The following is a 19,204-nucleotide window of genomic DNA, read 5'->3' on the forward strand; positions in this document are numbered from 1 at the left end:
TAGACAATGCGTTTTTCTAAGGTACATCAACTTTTGGGATTGACTGTATAGCCAATACATCCTTAAGTCGTTTCAACTTCGCTCTATGTCTCCAGCTCGCTGTTTTCGTTTTCTCGTTCGCTCTCGATTCGTCCATGTTTCGTTCCTAACCACCGCACCCCCTCCCCTTCTCGCCCCTCGTGTCGGAATGCATTTTTCGAAGTGTCGTTTCCGGCCACGGGGGACGGAACAACGTCGAGTTCAGCGGGTAAATTGGTCTCAGATGGTTTCCGAGATGGAAAAGTAGCCTCGCTCGAGCGGAGGAAATGGCTTTCGCAGAAATGGTACACGTGACTCCGTGGGACAGTAGTGCGAGAGAGCCATCATTTCGGGGCGAATTCTATTGAGTCGTAATAAATACGGATGGGTTCCTCTCGCGGCTCGTTCGATCGGATCTTTAATTTCGTTCCGCCGCCCCACGCTCCGGATTCAAATGAAACTTGTATCGATTCGCCTTGCCGATCGACCGTTTAATTACCGACGAACCAAGGACTCGAAAGTAATCGACTATAATGCCCGGCGACCCGTTAAATCCACTCAGTCCGTCAAAGCCGATTCCGTTTCAAATTTGAAACAGGCAATTTGTTCGACCCCGCGGAACCGAGATCCGTGCGACTCGTACTTACGACGACTCGACTCCCAACGATCTGCCAATTTTTTTACCGAATACAATCGTTCTCGCGTCGGGAGACCGAGTATCGTAATCGTGAGAACATGGTTCTTCCCGCGATAACGACCATTCTATCGTTTCATCGGCCCGCGTTACGAGCGTACGAAATGCGCGGTCGAGTATCTTACGTACTGTTGTCCCGACCAAAAAATTCCGGTTCGTCGTTTGAAATGTGGCGTTCTGGAATTCGGCTGGCGATTAAGAGTCGCCGGTTCGCTTCGCGCTGGATGAAAGCACGGCGGCACCACGGAATTTTGTCCCCCGGGGGGGCACAATGAAAGCGCGTGGCCGGGCACGAAACTTTACCGGGCGGAGTTTCGCGGAATTTTCGCCCACCCTCAGTCAACTCTTCCCGTCTCCCCAAAGTAAGTACAAAGGATTTGCATTTCCCAGACTTCTTTCCATGGATTGTGTTATTAGCGCGACCGGAACTTATTCGCCTCGCTGTGTTAATCAAGAGTTTCTCGAGCCGTCGGTCATCGCTGAAATCGTCTTTTCATCGCGATCCCTTTGTTCCGTGTTTTCTCGTTCTTCCGAACGAGATATCGATTGGTCATCGTTTCGATCACGAATTGGTAAGCACAGAGACAACAATTATATTCATCCAAGAACGACGAAACAGTGTGCAACAGGTTTCGACGAAATCGTTGAACGAGCCCCGTTCCATGCGACGACCGTCGCTGAGCTCGGGCCAACATTTTTATACACGACGTCGCGTTCGATGCGTCGTAGGAAAGAAAAAGTAAAGCTGGTCGTGGCTGTTAACACCGCTAATGGTCGGAGCGCGTTTTAAATTCTGCACCGCCCTAACGACGCGCGGTTCACGTTTCGGATAAAAAAAATTGTGCAACGACGGAGCCTCGTCGTTTAAACGTTAAATTCGTCCCAATGTTTAGAACTGCCGGTGGTATATAAGGAGATTTACTACCGCTCGTAAGGGAAGACGCTTGCCATCTGGCAATCTAGTCTGACGGTCGATCATCGCGCGAGGAAAGATCATCTGTCCCGCGAGAGACGACGGTTCACACTTTAAAGAATCCACACCCGATCAGGCTTGCTCTCTCGCTACGAATTCTACGCGTTCGCAGAGAACGTCCATAAGAGAACGAGACGAAAAACGAAGCGCACATAGTCGTCGACACAAAGTAAATCGTCGTCCGTCCGGTCCGTTTCCTCGATCTGCGATCATTTTGTTTTGCACAGGAGCTATAAATAATAATTGAGGTTCGGTCTGAACGAGACGTTCGACCGGAGCAGAGATGGTCGTACGCGACGTCGATTAAACCGATTTGGGTTTCACAGGCGGAAGATTATATCGGATCGAAGGGTAGCTTCGACGATCATATCGGGTTATTGATGCGCGGGGACAACAGTGGACAGAAGGTGGTGATACAGCCGGACCCGAGAGGTTTACCGAGCTTACCGCCCGACATGGAAGCTCGGTTGCCGCGACTGGATCAGACGCTCAGGATCACCGACGCCGAATGGTTGCCGGTCACGAAGACCAGGTAGGTGTGCCCGACTCGCTCCCTGATCATGGACGCTCCTCGTGTAATTATTCACGCTTAAACGTTCGCTTTCCTGTTTCGTTCCATCAGTTGCATTCGACATTTTTTTAAGCTTGTGTACCGCCAACGCGAGAAAGCCAACGAAGTGTTCCCGTTCGAACGGAGACGTCGAACGGAACGACGCACGCGAGAACGTGATTCGTTTGTTCCGCTTCTTGCATGGGATTTCAACGAGATGCTTGTTCGTCGTAAAGAGAAAGATCACAGAAAATTCGACGAAAAATGTTGAAGACAGAAAGTGCGAGAGAGCGGGATCGTTTTTAGGTCGCGTTTTTATACGTAGCTGAAATTTTCCTCCTTCGTTCATCGCGCGTTTCATTACGACACTGAATTCAGTTCTCGCGTAAAGAGCGGCGAGATCGTATTAGATTTTTTTTCGAAGCTCGACGAGGCAAAAAATGGATGCAGTCGGGATGGGGTACGTCGTTCCCTCCTCGCTTCGTTTCGTTACCTTTAATGCACGTTCTGTTGCGCCACGACTATGTTAACAAGCATAATTTACGATCGAGTTCCAAAGCGCGTATCCATTTGTATCACACGTTCCGTGTTCCGTGTCGTCCTTGCACGCGCGACACGTTCACGAGCCTTGTATCGTAAAAGTATAGTTACGGGACGAGCCGATAAGAATTAACATTTCGGAGCTCGTCGATTCCATTAGAAAAACGTTATAAAAGCGAACTGCCGATAATAACTTTTTAGATGAACTAGAGAGGAACGTCCGAAACGAGACGTAAACGACGCGACATTCGCACGATAAAAGGAGTCCGTCGAACATGCGTTTCCCGTCATAAACGTGTGTACAGTGCGTGATTTTGCATGTTCGATACAAGTGGATACGTCGAGTCCGAACGGTGGGAGCGCGAGCCGGTTCTAAACAGATCGTCTTTCTTTGTTTCGATTCTCAGATTCAAATTCTTTGTGTACTCAGCGTACTTCGACGACAGGGTTGGCGGCGTGGCCGCGCCGACAGGCAAAAATCAGGGCGTGGTGCGCATAATAAGCGCTACAAAGACCAGGGGACCGGAGCGCGTTTGGTGTCGTCTTTGGTATCGACCAGAGAACGGAGGGAACTCGACCATCTCCGTGACAGTAGCCGCTAAAGTGAAGGTGTGTCAAGGAAGGGAGAAACACGCGAAGTAAAGCTTGATCTGCATAATGATTCGAGAAGGGAGCGATTACGTACGCGAGAAAGAAATGTACACAACGAAAACGTAACTTTCGCTACAAGCGTGCGTGTACGAGTCGATTCGTTCTAAATACGTAACATTTCGTTCGTTTCAGCGGTTCGTTCTCTTTTTTTTTTTTTCATTTTTTTTCCCTTTATCGTTACGACTCCTCGCTCGTCGGCACGTCGAACGAATTAGAGGCGACGTACTTGCACCGCGTGTGCAATTTCTTCTCTGCTTCGAAACGCTTGACCACGTAAAAATCGTGTCTCGTTTACTTTTAATCGATCCGGGTAGAACGGATCGGTGGTCTTGCACGGAATGATGAGACAGCCGGGGTAGTACTGGTGATGGTGGTGGTGGCGGCAGTGTTGGTAGGAGAGAGATCGTCTTTTGATGAAATCGTTGGTTACCAGTGATCGTTGGTTCCGTCCGATAGGTGATCAGAGAGAATTGGAATCTGAAGTACAGCGCCTGCTTTGTGATTTGCCCGCTGCCCAAAAAGTCGCCCACCGCCGACAGAATACCGGAAACGGTGAGCGTCGTCGCCAGGCTCAAAGCGAACCCGACGAATCGCATCCTCGTCCTGAATCGACCGGAGACGAGGAACAACGAGAGAGTGACGTTGGCCGTTTGCGTGAAACCCCTGCATTACGACTATAACAGGGTAAGTTCCGCCGGCAACTCGAGTTGGTACTCGAGTCGTCGATCGTAGACTGGATTTTGAAATTCTCGAGCAATCGATTCGCCACATATTACTCTTTTTAATTCCCCAACGCGAATCGTGGACTCGTTCCGTTTAACGAGGGTGTCCCGGTTCAGCTGTTCGATCTTCCCTCTATTTTCTTTACTCCGGTCGTGATTACGCTGGATAAGGGGAGACACGACGGAGGTGGCGAGTCGATCGCGTCGAGTCACGATAAAGCGGAACGAAATCATTCGAGGGAACGTGCGAATTAAATCGTAAAAAAAAAGTATGAGAGAGTCTCCGGTTGATGAGTAAAAATGTCGTAGGTGCTACAGTTGATAGAGTTCATCGAGCTGCACAGGCTGTTGGGCGTTAGCCACTTGACTTTGTACAACGACACGGTCGGCCCGGAGGCCGGATGCGCTCTGAAGTACTACGAGGCCAAGGGCATCGTCACCCTGTTACCTTGGCATCATTTGGACATGATCTCGCAGCGCGAGATTCGCACCGAGGCGTTGTTCGCCGCTCTCAACGATTGCCTTTATCGATCGATGTACAAATTCGAGTACGTCGCGTTGGTGGACCTCGACGAGTTCATTGTACCGAGGCACAATGACACGATCATCGATCTCATCAGGTACGAGACTTTTCGAGGAGACCTTGAAAAGTGTTTCTCGACGGAGCCGTCTCACGTCGTACGAAAAATCTTCTGTTTCAGGTGGATGGGCAGTCGCATAAATACCAAGTCCACCGGAGCGTATTCGTTTCAAAACGCGTTCTTCTACCTACAATGGGCGGACGACCCGTTCGTGGTGACGAGTCGCACGCCGGTAGAAGCTGGTCTGATCACCCTGAGGAAGACCAGGCGCAGGACGAAACTGCACCCGCACAAGCAACGCTCCAAGTACGTTTGCAAGCCCCTGGACGTCGTCGAAGCTGGCAACCACTTCGTCTGGGAGTTCATACCCGGCCACGGGGTACTGAACGTGCCCTCGGACGCCGCGATCCTGCACCACTACCGCGTGTGCGAGTTCGGCGGCGACGATTGTGTAAAGACTCAGTCGGTGGTCGATAGGACGGCCTACAAGTACAAGGAAAGGCTGGCCGAGAACGTCGGCAGCACGTGGTCAGACCTGAGCGTCGATTGTACGTTGCCGAAGCTGGAGCCGGTGCCGGTGATGACGCCGCAATCCAATCCTGGCCCGCTGAAATCGGTCAGGTAGCAAAAGACCATCGTCGACGTCCTTTGGGACGTCGGGAATTTCACTGGCACGCCGAAGGTGGCCAGAACCTATTTCTACAACTACGGCGACCCGTAGTCGTCCTTGTTTCAGACTGCTCCGGAACCGCGACTCTTCCGGCGAGACTCGTGATTATTCGTACACCGTGACACACACACACACACACACACACATATACACACGTTTTTCTCTATCTTTTGCGATCGAATCGAACTCGATCGAATCAGGTCGGGAGAGGAAGAGTGGCCGGTGCCCCGCCTCGTCTGTCGACGGAGCGAACGGTGCTAGCACGCGTGGGGACGAGAAGGCGCGACTCGTTGAGAACCTGACGAATATGATATTTTTCTACGGGTGTGAAGAGGACACGCGAGATCGGTCGGGAAAGCGAACCTCCTGGCCGATCCTGCCTGCATCCCTTGCGCTATGGTGCTCTTTTCAACGGTTTTATACAGTATCGTATTTACGTACGAGTTTCTTTTTGTTCGAAGCACTGTCTACGTGAGTATTCGACTACGAAGGAAGATACATATATTTATCCGGTACGGAAAAATGATTCCCGAAGATCTGCAACGATACGAATCCTCGGGAATTTATTCGGAAACTCGAGACATCGTAAGGTCTGGCCTACGTTTTCGGTCTACATTGCTGGCTGTAACGCGATATACATCTGATATTCGATCGTTGACTCGTTGATATTTCGTTTCGTTTTGCTCGACACCTATAAATCCGCACAACGTATAAAAAAAAAAAACGTACGCATATCCATAGGAACGATACTTACAGTTAGTCGTAGTTCATGTATGTATAATACGTATCTAGAGCTAGAACGTCTAGTATTTACTGACACGAATAGAGACGCGTAGGACGTTTTTGAGAGCTGTTTACGCGCAGCTGATTTTTATTCGATTGTCGTCCACTGCGTTACGACGCGATTCGGCGTTGCGCCAGGGTGGTTTCAGTCTCGCGACGTTCGCGTCGGTTCCACGTTTCAAATCATTTTTCTCACCCAGCTCGCCTGAGAGCGACGGGCATCGGCGTCGATACGATGGTTATTCTTTCGGGGACGAACGTACCTAATTGTTGATTGCGCGTTGACAACGGTAGGAGAGAGAGGGAGAGAATGTGTTCGGTCTTACAGGTAGAGATCGACAGATTCAAGCGTTACGACAATGAACACGACGAACCGTTTCTATTTCTTACGTAAAGTCACATTTTTTACGCGCACGTACATTCTATGTATATATGTGTACACGCACCGAGGCTCGCGTACACGCGACGACGTCGTACGACGTGAGTGGTGTACGCATGATCGATGCTGAGGAGCCACTGAGTCGACGCTCTCCACCGGAAGTTAATAAATATTACACGACGACGATATGTATTTTGATTCCCTTGACGATGAACGTTTGAGATGTACGTGGAATCGTACGTTCTCCGACCGTTCTCTATTCCTTTCGAGGAACCTCCTAAGCTCTTTAATCGACGTACTCGGACGAACTACTGTGCGAAAAGGACGCGCTGACAGGATGACCACGTGGACAGTATATCTTAGACTTTGTCCAACTGTTCCTCTTTCGTACACCGGCGACCGTTAAAAGTCCTCGTCCGAGTGATCCAATTTACTGACGGACCGTTTCTCTTGTCCGACCTTCAAATCAAAATTCCCGATCTCCGCTCCTCCCGCATCGTCCAATATGTCGTCATCGTCGTCATCGTCGTCGTCCAGATCACCGTCGATCAACAGATCGCTGTCACTGTCCATTGAACCACCGCTATCGTTCGATTCCCGTATAGCTCCCCTCTGTCGTCCCGACATACTGCCGTAGATCCGACGTTGATTCGATATTTGCATCCTCGACGATCGTCCAGCTGTTCACGAACAAGTAAATTGTAATTGTAAACGACCTTTAGGAATGAGCGAACGTGGAGTCCGAGGAGTCTCGTCGATTCGAATATAATATGCTAAGCGTGTGTATGTATCGTACGTTTTTAAAGATGTAAAGAAAGAGAAGATTATATACCATGTCCTTACCCGATTTCAATTGACTATTCGACGTTGTTTTCTCGATGTTGTTCCGCTTTTCCGTCTCGGCGAGGGGCGGCGGCGGCTCCTGAAGATTCGTGGCCAGTATCGAATCGTTCCCCTCCATCATGCTCTCGAAGTTCGCGTCCTCCGCCCTCATCTTCTCCAACTGCTTCCGCGTCGCCTCTTGCCTGTCGACATGTGCGTATTAGCGATATCGTATAACGCCATTTCCCGGATTAATTTTCATTTTCATACACGCGATGCCACCCGTACCGTCTTTCGAATCTCTCTTGCTCAGTCTTCGCCGCGTCTTCGTACAGATGTTCGAGATACGCGAGGTAACGAAATTTTTGAACGTAATCCTCGTACAGAGCTCTCGACTCGACCTCGAGCTTCTCGAACTCCTCCATGAAAGCAGGACGTACTTTTTTCAGTGTCTGCAATCTCTTTTGATTCCTTTCGAGTTCGGCGCGTCGTCGTTCGATTCTCGTGTCCAGGTTCTGTTCCGTGTCCTTTAAAAACCAGAGAAAAACCAGATTGTGAGACGACCGGATAGATTCGATCAGGAATCGTTCTGGAGAACTTTTGCGAACGAAACACGGTATCGGTTCGGAAACCGTGTATAGGCGCGCAGCTCCCGACGATCGATACCTTGACACTTTCGATCTGCCTTTTGGTATCTTCGATCTCCCTCCGCGCGTTCCCGACGACGTCTCTCAAGGCAGCCTCTATTTCCGACGTATCGAACTGTCTGGAGACCTTTGAATTGCGAATCTCCCTCAGATCGACTTCGCGTCCCAGTAAATCGAACAACGACGCGCCAGTCACGGTCAATTGACTGGCCAATTGTCTGGTCGACTTCAATTCGTTTATCTTGTCGGAGATGTCGAAATTAATCGCGTTATAATCATCGTCCAACATCGGGCCGTCGTTGTTGCTGTTGCTTTGAGCATCGTAGAGCAACGTGGCCACTTTCAGCAATTCTTTCACGGCGTACCCGTCGGCCTGGTACAGCTTCTTCGTGTTCAATTTCACGTTCGTTTTTAAAGCCTATAAAGGAATCGTTAAGAAGGAGTCGTAACGACAACTATACGGACGTTGCACACATGGGATTACCATGAATTCGGCAACGGAGCGTATCAAGTTGATACGTTCCTCTTCGGTATTGTGTTCGCCAGATATATCCGCGTCCGGATCGAATCTTTTTACCAGCCAAACAAGAATCTCCGCAACCAGCGGAAAATTCGGCAAACGAAAATTCCCAACGGAAATGAGTCTAGGATAGCCGAGGACTCGCATCGTCTCCGTGAAATCTGTCACAGACACAACAGCAGTTATTACGCGCGTATCCGTTTTGAAACGATCGTCGCAGACGTTAGTTTACGCACTCCTTAAATCACGAAATGACATTTTCCTTCCGAGCCGTGCTTCCCCGTCTCGACGAATCGCCACGGTGCTTCGTTCGTGGTTTCGCGTTGTGTTTTCATTTACGTTCGGTGCGTTACCAAGGAGACGCTGAATAGCGCAAGGGTAGATAAGACCAGCGAGGAGGTATCCATTTCGTACCATTCGAACGTCACTGAATGTCACTGAACGATTCATTGAGACGGACCAGAATAATTAATACATTTCTACATTCTAGCAGTATTATTTATTTAAAAATGTGTTCTATGTACAGTGCGTAACGATGAGGATCAAAAATCTCTGGGGGGTCGCCTGGATTGCTCGATCTCGGACCTCCTTCGTTTCTCGAAAAGCCTTTTCCTCGCCGCTCTCAAACGTTGCTTCCTTTTAAATTCTTCCGTTTCCGGAGGAATCTCTTCGGGTGGTTTCACGGCTTCCCAAATCATCGCTCTTAATTTCTGAAGGGCGTCGGCTAGATTCAACTGTTGCGATCTTGTTACCTCGGATTTGACCACTAGATGACCATCCTTGGTCAGTCTGTTCTTTTGCTGTAACGACAACGCCACGACGATAGTTTTGCTATTTCAACCTGCTTTCTGGAATTTTAGAAACAAACCCACGAACCTGTTCTCGTAGTTTACTTTTAACTTCCTCTGCCAACCAAGTGACACTTTCTAAATGAAATCTAACATCTACTTTGCTGTTCGTACGATTCACGTGTTGTCCACCGGCGCCGCTGCTACGGCTGTAAGTGATACTGAGATCCTTGAGAGGTATGTACCCAGTGAATTTTGCATTCGGATCTTCGGGAGTCTAAAAGTCATCCTTTCATTATTTTATGATTAGATGAAATATATGGTCACGTCGACGAGCAACTTACGAAGGTGGGCGTGAAAAGTTTCAAGTTACTCGTAGGGTAGAGTTTGTCGAGCGAGTAAGCACTTTTGTAAGCTAGTTCTCTACCGAGAACAGAAAATTGACTTTGGTACACCGCGTCCGATTTAAAAATTCGCAGCAGGTGTCTGCTGAAGATGTTCATCTCGTTTCTCTGAATACGATAAACACTACCATAACCTCCGCCGATCGAACGAACAAACGGAACGGTGTGAACGTAGCCGCGAGCGTCGCGCGCATTTGTCGCGTTCGACGATCGATTTCGTTTCGATTACCATTCGAGACCGGCGTAATTTTGAATTTCCGCGCGGTAGCCACGAGCGTCCACGTGACAGCGTTGACCGACCGTCGACCACGTTTTTCGTTCTCTCGAGACCCGCGATGTTCGCCTTATCTCAAACTACCAAGGAAAGCAGAACGCAGTGTCAACGATACGAGATACAACGAGAGATATTGATCTTCGTTAGCGAAGAGGTGATCAGGTTTAGATTTGGCGTTGTTCCGTGTGTCGGTACGACGCTCGTGCCACGACACGCGTGGAGCCGTCAAACGAGTCAGAGAGATCATTTCGTAAAGCTAGAAAAGTATCGGTGCGTAAATTTGTTCGTGGTCGTTTCACTGGAGAATTGCTAAACCGAAAGTAACGAACGGCATAAGCAAGGTCGAGATCGGATTGCTGCAATTGAAAACACGGTGAATATTAGCGATCCTCTCGCGACTTTTTGCACGATAACAACAAGCGTTGTGACATCGGTTTTTGTCCCTCTCGTTTGCCAATACTTTTGTGGCCTACTGTAGACAGGTAAAGCGTCGTACCATGGTAATTGCTGTTGCACTACGATTCCATCGAAATTCTGACGCTCCTCGCCGGTCAGGATCGAACGTGCAGTAATAAAAAATCCACAAAATTGTTCGCGGTCACCGAAAGTTGAACGCATATCCCTTATACGTTCGTTGGAAACATATTTTTCAAACTGAGCGTATATTCTTGGATAAAAATTCGGAGCCTCGATTCCGACGAGATCGTAAAGGCTGAAGAATTTCATTTATCGAGTGTCTGTAGGTCAACAGTTTGTAAACGCGAGCATCGTGTACGCTGTACAGAAACTATCGACGCAATCGCCGTTTTGCAATCGGCCGAAGGATTACACAAATGCATTCTGGTAAAGACAGTAATAACCGATCTGCCGCAAGGACGCCGAACTTCTTCACTCGGATCACCGTTTTTCTTCTAAATACTGTGACAAGGACGCCGTTTCACGGTGTCACTGGTCATTGCACCAGCGAAAAACTTATCTCGCGGCGCCTTCAACGAGATCGTAAAATTAACTGACCGTGACCCATCGATCATGCGGAACGAAAGATGAACAATCGGTCGCCTCGCACCCGCGCGAGCCTCTCGAGCCCGTGCAACAGCTTTGCGAAACAGATTCGATTCAGATGATACGAGGTCATCTCGTTTCGTCAGATGCACGGGATTGTTGATCTGTACATCGATTTTCTCACGATCGCGGGCGGGGTGAATTCGAATGAATTTCCTCCGATTTCATTCAGACACGTTTTACGCAGGCGGAACAACTCATTGATTGAACGTATTCCTGCGTTTCATCAACGAGGGAACGGTGCAAAATATACATGTATATCACCGGCCGTTACCGTAGTCGATTACATTCAACTTGGTCACCCTTGTCTCTCGCGTGTGCATTCCAGAAGCGCGGCCTGCTCGAAATGCCATTCAAGATGTTCTATCAATTCCTCTTGATCCGTAATTCATTGTACTCCGTAGCGGTCATTATTTTGCCATTTACGAACGTAGCCATGGTCTGATCTTTAAACGTCCGAGACTCCTGCCCGAGCACAATCGGACGATGAACGACGGCGGGTAATGATTTACGTACGATCAGGTAACGCCGTTTCGTAGACGCGATGCTCGCTCGATCCGAGAGCTATTGTTCAATCCGTTTGATGAACGATCATTTATACGAAGGCCTCTTGAAAATGTATACGTGGTTGGAGAACGGGCGTAAAATTGGGGCTCGCGCCGATGGACGTCAATGGAGAGGCTGATTGTTCGCGCGAGCGATCGAGGCGTAGCGAAATTTCTTCGACCGATTCCCTAGTAGACGAACGGATGACGAAAACGAATGACTCGTGACCATGAGTCCGTCGCCTTTCGCAGCACCGAGTCGGCAAAACGACGGTGGTGGACGTCGCAACGTTAGACGGTACCGCGTGGACTTTATGTAACGACGACGTCCTTTCGACTTTTCGTTTCGCCGTGACGCAACGCCGTCGCCGCGTTCAGCACCGTTGCGTACACCCTCGTTCACGAGTCACGCGCCTATCGTCAGAATTCACGATTTGACACTGTTCACGATTCCTGGGTACGATTCGTTGCACGATGTACGACGGTGCGATTCGTCCGATGATACTTCATTCACGGAACCCGTCGGTGAACGACAATCCTTTGAGAGCGTACTAACATTTATGAACGGAGGTGTAGACACGGTTGCGTTTCGCGTCTGCCGCGGTTCAGGATGAAAAGGCTGACGAGGGGACGAGGTGGAAGAGGGAGATTGCACAATTTGGCGCGTGATCGCAGCCTGGTGGAACGCGGCGTGCGCACACCAAGATTCGCCTCGGTGCGCTCGCGTGGCAGACGCGGTTCTGTCCCATAGGCCACCACCGTGTAATCGCGGATCCCTGACACGGCTGTCCGAGTAAAATATCCTCGCGACACGCGAAACCGAACGGCTCGCGCCGTTCCGAGCTTGCCGAGGGTTCGGGCGCTCATTCCCTGCGCGCGTCTGTTCCCTGTCGCGAACAAACCATTGGCTATGGCTCAAATTTTGGTAGAGAGCCGAATTCCACTTGCATGCATCTTGGCAGAGTTCTTTGTTAAGCGTGTGCAGGTCGAAATTCTTGGAGCCGAAAAATGTGGGCGACCTTCACAGGATAATTGATCACCTTTTCGTCCATGCCGCTCGATCTCTAAATCGCTGACGTAGGCTTCTCCTCGTTCGCGAGTTCTGGAGTCCACTGGAAATATTTTCAACCATGAAATCGAGCGTGAAACTCTGTCGATCGTAGTCGTCGTATAGCGAGTAAGTTCCGTTCGTCGGTAACGGTAAAGCGGAAAATGATCGCCAACGATAGCGCGTACTTTGTACACATTCCGCTCGGATGCGTGGCTATTTTGCGTTTTCATAATCAATTATGCAGGCGAGGACGCGGCTCGGTTGTTCCGCGCGCGAAACCGGATCTGAATTATTCTCTAAAGCGAGCGTGACAACGGCATGGGAAACTTGATCGTCCTTCCTGAGAGGAGAACGACGAGAGCAACGGTCGTTCAACGAAAGGAAATCCCCGTTGACGTCACGCGAGCCTTCAGTCTTTCGTTCCTAGACCATTATCTGATGTTTTCAAGTAAAAATTACACGGAAAATAACGATCGGAGAACTTCTCCGCGTGAACGACGGACATTTGGGAGATCGTCGTCTCTAGATACCCCGCCGTTAGATTCGACGACTCTCGAAATGTTTCCGCTTCGACGAAGGCGCGTCGAGAATAACAGGATTCGCGTGGATGCAGTCACGATAGACGATTCTCAAAGATAAGATCGCGTTAATACGTAACGTGATCGTCATCCTTTAGAAATCTTAATGACTGTTGATGCAGCGAGATCAAGTGCATGATTTGTATCTGCGACCGTTGTTTGCGCGTTCGAGATCGGAGCTGATCCTACCGCTGATTTGCATCGGCCTCAGGATCCTGGAAAGCGCGTTTCGATCGGCTGCCGTCTTTACGTAAAATTGCTTCTTATCTAATTCACGCATGATCGACGTCTCGCGCCGTCCGTCCGCGAGCCTCGACAGGTGTTCGTCGAGAACTGCTCGTTTCAGAGAAGACGCACGCGGCGCAGGATGGTTCACGCCCGGAGACGGGTGTTGCTTACTTTTTCATTTCCTTCTCGTAGTGTAGTACTCGACAGATACGCTTTTCAAACGGCGAACCGTAATCGTTACGACGTTACTTTCTCCGACGATGATCCGACGTTTATACATTTTATATCTACGGAAGATTCGTGAGACGCGTGTAAAGGAGCCGAGAGTTTCGTGCGCGTGCCACGCGGTGTTCACCGTGTGCAAGCCTGCAACGGGTTTGTCGATTGACGCACGTGTGCCTAGAAAATCCAATTTTTTTTTTTTTTCTTGTGGTCGAGCCGTCGTTGCGCAAGAACTCGCAAGACCTGCCCTGTAACGAATCGTTCCGACTTTGAGAGATGGTTCGGTTCGAATTTCGGTTCACGTAAAAACCGTTTCGAGGTCGGGAAAAACTGGTTCACGGGTGAACGGGGCTCTCTCTGTCTTCCCTTCTGACAATAATTTTTATAGGCGAATCGGATCTGACCTCGAAATGATATTGGAAGCACAAAAATTGTCGAGCATGCCGCGTGCTTCATTAATTTCGTGTCCGTGGGCGCATGCAGGCATTCCTCCCTCGTCCTTTCTACGATATTTCAGGCTCTGACGTGATCGCGTCCGAAAATAATACCGCTGACTCATTTACCACCTCTCGCCCAGGATATTTTTGTTGAATATAATCGGATAAACGTCGCCGTGCATGTTTGTCGTTCACGTCGTATGTACGACAGGAGCGAGCTCGTTTCTCGAGTTCAGGACACGTTCCGTTTTTTATCTAGGAAAATAGGGTTCAGGCGATTCACGTGACGAATGTCTGGCCACGTAAACAGCGAGATGAACTTCTATTTCTGTCGATTTCAATGATTTGCTACTACCTTTTCGAGTCGATCTTCAATCTCCACGCACTCAGATTCGTCTCGTCCGCAGAATTGATTCGACGATACTCTCCCGTATGGCTGTGCATCGATAGAAACAGGTGTACGTCGTTTAAGATCCAACGTGTTATATTATACTTTGACCCTGGTTAGGGATTTGTATCGAGATCCATCTCTGCTACCAATCATTCTCGAGTATCGATTCACGATCATGCTCGACGTTTCACAGAGTATTTCATACAACAATTGAGGGACACAGTGATCCGTCTGGCGTCCCGTACAACCACCGCTACGGTGACAGTGTTGGTAGAATTTAATTGAAACGAAATCCAATCTCGAGGGCTGTTCGGTAAAATGAACAGTGTCACATCGATTTATCCTGTGCAACCGCTTTGGCGGATAACGAGGAAAGCGATTTGAACGAAGAAATTGGGTCAAGGACCGAGATTCTTCGTTACGGGAGGAACGCGTGTCTTCGAGTCAAAGGCGGCGTGCATAGACGGACGGACAGCAGCGGTGTGCAAAGCTTAGCGAGGGTTTCGCAACGGACTCGATGTGGCCCGTTGTGTACTCGAGAGCGTGCTACTACGCGGTTGACTAACACACTCCAGATGCATCTTTCCCGGGTTACGAGTTACGACGAGCCGAGCCAGACCCCTGAGCATCTCGTCGTTGAATCGCGTGGTTATTATGAAACAAGGATGTCTGTCGACGGAAAGCGGGTCAGTGCACGGTTCGTTTATTCGTTGTACACCGGTTCCTGCTCGTCCTCTGGCTCCCGTTCCTTTCCATCGAACGAGCCTCGGTCTGCCAAACGAACGGCCACCTCGCGGGTCCCATGGCGTTTGATTCTATTCTAAAATCCCGAGTCGTTCGAGAACGTTCTTCGTCGTCCTCGGGCGTGGTTTAAGCGTCGCGGAATCAATCGTCGATCCTACGACGATTCTTAAGATTTTTGATCGAGACGTCTCCGAGATTCCGCTGATTCGTCGATCCGAAAGATGGATCGAGATTCTCTCGATCTGTATTTAGGCTGGTAACGTTGGCGAGAGAGGCTGCATCGAGCGAGATTAGAAATTCAAAACAGGTGTCGCAATGTATGAACGACTAAACGTTGCTACCTCGTGCACTCGTTCATCGCTGAAAGGATCGGCATCGAGACGTTCGTCTTCTCTCGCGCGGTGGTCCACAAATCGAATCCACAGATCTCGGCCGTCGTTCCGATCACGCATCGGATCGATCGTCAAAGTCGTTTCGTTTACTCGAGGCGTCTGACAGATCGTCCTCGGTTTTTCCTCTCCCGTTTCAGAAATGAATTTATGAGCGGTAGATTAGGTCGGGTGCGGCCTTGGTAGTTCGTCCTCGCCGAGTAATCGAGGAGAACTGAGTGTCCTTTAGCGCGCGATGGTTCATCCAGAGAGTTCCTCGAGATTGAAAATAAAGCGTGTCCTCGCGAGAGAACCCGCGAAACGTAATACGTGCATCGCACATGTTCAAATGGAATCGCGTTTGGAGAGGAGCGAGAGATACTGTCCCCTTTTCCATTCGCCGCGGAACGCGACGGGTCGAGAAGGTCTCGACCGAGCTTATCCGATCGCGACCGGTCGCCCTGTCACCAGTAACGTCGAGCGCGCTGAACATCTTTCAGATCGTGTCACGCGATTACCGTCGGTTCTGAAAAAAGTTCTCACTCCGGCGTGATCGATCGAATTGGCATTTCGATCGTTGCACCGCACCGAAGATCGTTTCTGTGAACGAACGAAGTCGCGAACGTTGCTTCACCTTCCCACGAGCGTCATCGTACGTTTCGCCTTGGTCACGCTTTGTCTCCCGTCGAGTCCTCTTTTATTCGTCGTAACGTCGTAGTCATGTGGTCTTCGTTTCGAAGATGTCCTGGGCGTCGTCGCACGTCCTCAGCGTCGTCGATGCGGGATTATAATCTTCGATTCGGAAGCAAGCGGGACGAAACTTTATGACCGTGACCGGTGAGATTTCTTTGGATTCTTCACAGACTTTAATTAGCAGAGAAATCGCGAATAAGGATCAACGTCGGACTTGGTAAATGGAATCTGTATTCATCTCTGTGACGTTGAAAGATCGTTCCTGTTACGTTTACGTGCGCAACGTCATTGTCACGGCTGATGAGGATGAAAACGCGTTGAAAACAGCCGACGTTGTTTGGCATGCGTCGAATAGTAGCGCGCGTATCGTACTGACACAGAGGCGATGGGTCGATCAGGGTTAATGCCGATGATACGTCCACGTGTTCGATTTCCGAACGACGCAACGATTTTATATGAATAAACTGAAACGTTCCGAAGGCAGGGCTCGTCCGACAAATGAATTGTTACGTTTTCCCAACGATTCGTTTTGACGAATTTCCGACGTGTTCTCGTCGCGAAGCGTACAGCGGTGGTGCGCGACGAAACAGAACAGTGTAATTGTTGAGCAACGGCAGACGATTAACATTCATTGAGTCCATCGACCGTGGCTGATAGTGCGAATCCGTCCTATTTGCGATTGCGTTCCAGAACGATCCTCCTGGCGTAACGAGATGTAACGCAAGTAGGAGAAAGTCGCTATGCTTTTAGCGCGTATCACCTACCATATTTGACCGCGTCGGGTGACCAAATCTTCCTGCATAAACGTGCACGCACCGAACTCCTTCGACCTCGAGTCGATCAGAAACTTTTACTGTTGTCATTGATCACTTCTTTCTACGAATGGTCAGGAGATGGAACGGGGAAACTTCAATTACATTTAATCGCGCCGAGAGTCACGACGCGGGATGCGTAACGCAAGGTACGGGCCGACCACCTGTTCTCTGATTCTACTGAAGTTTCGTTCGTTCGAATCATTCGACGAGCGCGATGTCACGTCGCACTCCCCTGTCGTAAACGCATTTTTTAAGAACGTGATCACGACCGACGTAACGAATCGTCCTCGTTCGAGGAATCTCGGCACCGTCGCGACACCCCGTACGTCGAATTGTTACGTAATACAAATCTGAGAAGCGGGAATAATTTCTCGGGACGGTATCAGCTTCGTTCGACAGAAATTGCCATGAGCGCAGAGAGCGCTAATAAAGACATTATTAGCTACGAGCCGATCTCGATCGCGCGATCCAGTTTTACCACTGGTGGAACTGTTCGCGGTCTAGAGAAGCTGGTGACGCGACTCGACGTGACGGGACGAACGTACACGCGTGAGCATATTTATGCCCGTCACATGCGGGGAATTGCTCATTGAGTAACGCTTGCCTCCTGCTACGTCGACACCGGCCCGTATGACACACTGACACAGAAATCGACTTTATGCCGGTTGCCCCTCGCCGCCTCGACGTTACAGAGAAAAAGGAACCCGGCGTTCTTATCTCGAACGGTATATCCAGGTATCTCGTCTCGTAGGTGGCGATTCCGGTGTTACGAAACGTAGAAACTCGATTAACAGTTTTACCTTTTTCCGAGGAAATTGTATCGAGAAGTTCGAATTCGCAACGTCGAGGGCTGTTCGAGTATGATCGTATGACGTTCGGATCGTGTGATTTCATTTTTCTATTCTATGTTCGAACCGTGAGACCGGAGGATCTTTCTAAGCGAGTAGAAATTTCGATCTATTCACGATGGAATCTGTCTCTGACGAGACGCACGCAGCAGTTGTTCGGTCACGTGAACCCAAATTTCACGAGGAACGACCGACGAGATTCCTTTCTTCCACTTTCCTTGCCTCGCTACGTTCGCCTCTGGACAGAGAGTCCACCTCGATCTTCTCGAGTTCGCGAACGAAACGACGACGCGCTAAGAGAGATTTCAAAAACAAGATCCTCGGTATTCGAACGACGAATGCGCGTTTCGTTTTGAATTCTGAGAGGCAACGGTGGGTCTCGTGAAATTTCCGTCTCGCGTCGACTCTGCGAATTCTTACGGTAGTCAGGTATGGGATTCGCCAGGCAGGAGCCTGCGTTCTCTGTTCGAAAAAATACCGAAGACAAATGTTTCTGCGTCGTTATTTTGGTGGAACACCGGTTTCGATGAATAAAATTAATCCTGATCAAACTAGATTTTCGACGCGGCCCAGGGACAGTGCGAGACTGGTTCCGAGAACGCATCGGCTGTCTCGATTATTATTCGAAAAGTCGATCGATGCTGAATATCGTGTACTGGTAAGATTCGTCTGACATCGATGCGATGCACGATGCTTACGTGTAAAGTATACGTTTCTCTGCTGGTCGCGATCCGGATGCAAAGTGATGATCTGTTCGTATTTCGCGGTACTACGAAACGCATTGCGCTCTTCTACGATAAACGACGTTGAACAAAGTTGTGCAATTGTAAAAAGTTAATGAGAGGAAATGAAAGTGGACGAGAGAACGTATGCAAATCTTTTGCATACATATTTTTTCGTGCATAATAAAGTGAAACTTGATTCAGAGATGGTGAAACTTTGTTTTAAAGTTCCATCAATTTTAGGAGACCTTTGATTCAACGACATTTCGTGGCTTCTTTGTCGCAGTAGTCGCAGTTTCCAATTTCGAGGAGGATTACGTTACCGGTTGAAGTAGAAAGCGTTCCCGGAGCATCGCCGTTCTCTCGCCACGATGAATCGTCAGCGTCGATCAATATTTAGACGATAATTAATTAAAACCGAGACGCTCTTTAATCGACCGATTTCGTGCGCGCTTCATCGCGTTTCGAAAAGGGACTCGCTGAA

General features: G+C 49.4%; 3 protein-coding genes across 5 annotated transcripts in view; 1 reads left to right on the top strand and 2 right to left on the bottom strand.

The window, feature by feature from the left end:
* LOC108629486 (uncharacterized) overlaps nt 1-6,744 on the top strand; it is a 17,140-nt gene extending 10,396 nt beyond the window's left edge. For both annotated transcript variants that reach the window (XM_018032198.2, XM_026817353.1), the window contains 5 exons: nt 2,012-2,217; nt 3,183-3,384; nt 3,883-4,110; nt 4,458-4,768; nt 4,850-6,744. In XM_018032198.2, the coding sequence (XP_017887687.1) occupies nt 2,012-2,217; nt 3,183-3,384; nt 3,883-4,110; nt 4,458-4,768; nt 4,850-5,354 (1,452 nt within the window). In that variant the 3' untranslated portion in view covers nt 5,355-6,744. The remainder of the gene's footprint in view (nt 1-2,011; nt 2,218-3,182; nt 3,385-3,882; nt 4,111-4,457; nt 4,769-4,849) is intronic.
* Cluap1 (clusterin associated protein 1) lies at nt 6,543-9,160 on the bottom strand. Of its 2 annotated transcripts, none has more exons than XM_018032202.2 (6): nt 9,075-9,160; nt 8,515-8,711; nt 8,050-8,448; nt 7,672-7,910; nt 7,405-7,586; nt 6,543-7,241 (listed from the first exon to the last, which is right to left on the bottom strand). In XM_018032202.2, the coding sequence occupies exons 2-6, from the start codon at nt 8,695-8,697 to the stop codon at nt 6,964-6,966; spliced, it is 1,281 nt and encodes a 426-aa protein (XP_017887691.1). In that variant the 5' UTR covers nt 8,698-8,711; nt 9,075-9,160; the 3' UTR covers nt 6,543-6,963. The 2 variants fall into 2 exon arrangements, with proteins under 2 accessions (XP_017887691.1, XP_017887690.1); XM_018032201.2 differs by lacking the exon at nt 9,075-9,160 and adding an exon at nt 8,787-8,987.
* Nucleotides 9,031-9,927, bottom strand: LOC108629488 (peptidyl-tRNA hydrolase ICT1, mitochondrial). The gene is made up of 3 exons (XM_018032203.2): nt 9,683-9,927; nt 9,427-9,615; nt 9,031-9,350 (listed from the first exon to the last, which is right to left on the bottom strand). Exons 1-3 carry the CDS (start codon nt 9,839-9,841, stop codon nt 9,093-9,095), a joined length of 606 nt encoding a protein of 201 aa, XP_017887692.1. The 5' UTR covers nt 9,842-9,927; the 3' UTR covers nt 9,031-9,092.
* Nucleotides 9,928-19,204: the final 9,277 nt, after the last annotated feature.

The sequence above is a fragment of the Ceratina calcarata genome, unplaced genomic scaffold (genome assembly GCF_001652005.2).
Source record: "Ceratina calcarata isolate Rehan_Ccalc_2016 unplaced genomic scaffold, ASM165200v1 scaffold569.2, whole genome shotgun sequence".
Taxonomy (NCBI): domain Eukaryota; kingdom Metazoa; phylum Arthropoda; class Insecta; order Hymenoptera; family Apidae; genus Ceratina; species Ceratina calcarata.

Excerpts from the sequence above, each read along its gene's own strand:
- LOC108629488 (XM_018032203.2), bottom strand. The coding sequence starts at position 9,841 with ATGAACATCTTCAGCAGACACCTGCTGCGAATTTTTAAATCGGACGCG. Across the intron at positions 9,616-9,682 it reads AACTTTTCACGCCCACCTTC|ACTCCCGAAGATCCGAATGC; the intron begins GTAAGTTGCTCG and ends GATGACTTTTAG. Across the intron at positions 9,351-9,426 it reads AAAGTAAACTACGAGAACAG|CAAAAGAACAGACTGACCAA; the intron begins GTTCGTGGGTTT and ends TTGTCGTTACAG.
- Cluap1 (XM_018032201.2), bottom strand. The coding sequence starts at position 8,967 with ATGGTACGAAATGGATACCTCCTCGCTGGTCTTATCTACCCTTGCGCT. Across the intron at positions 7,911-8,049 it reads GGCAGATCGAAAGTGTCAAG|GACACGGAACAGAACCTGGA; the intron begins GTATCGATCGTC and ends TGGTTTTTAAAG. Across the intron at positions 7,587-7,671 it reads CAAGAGAGATTCGAAAGACG|GCAAGAGGCGACGCGGAAGC; the intron begins GTACGGGTGGCA and ends ACATGTCGACAG.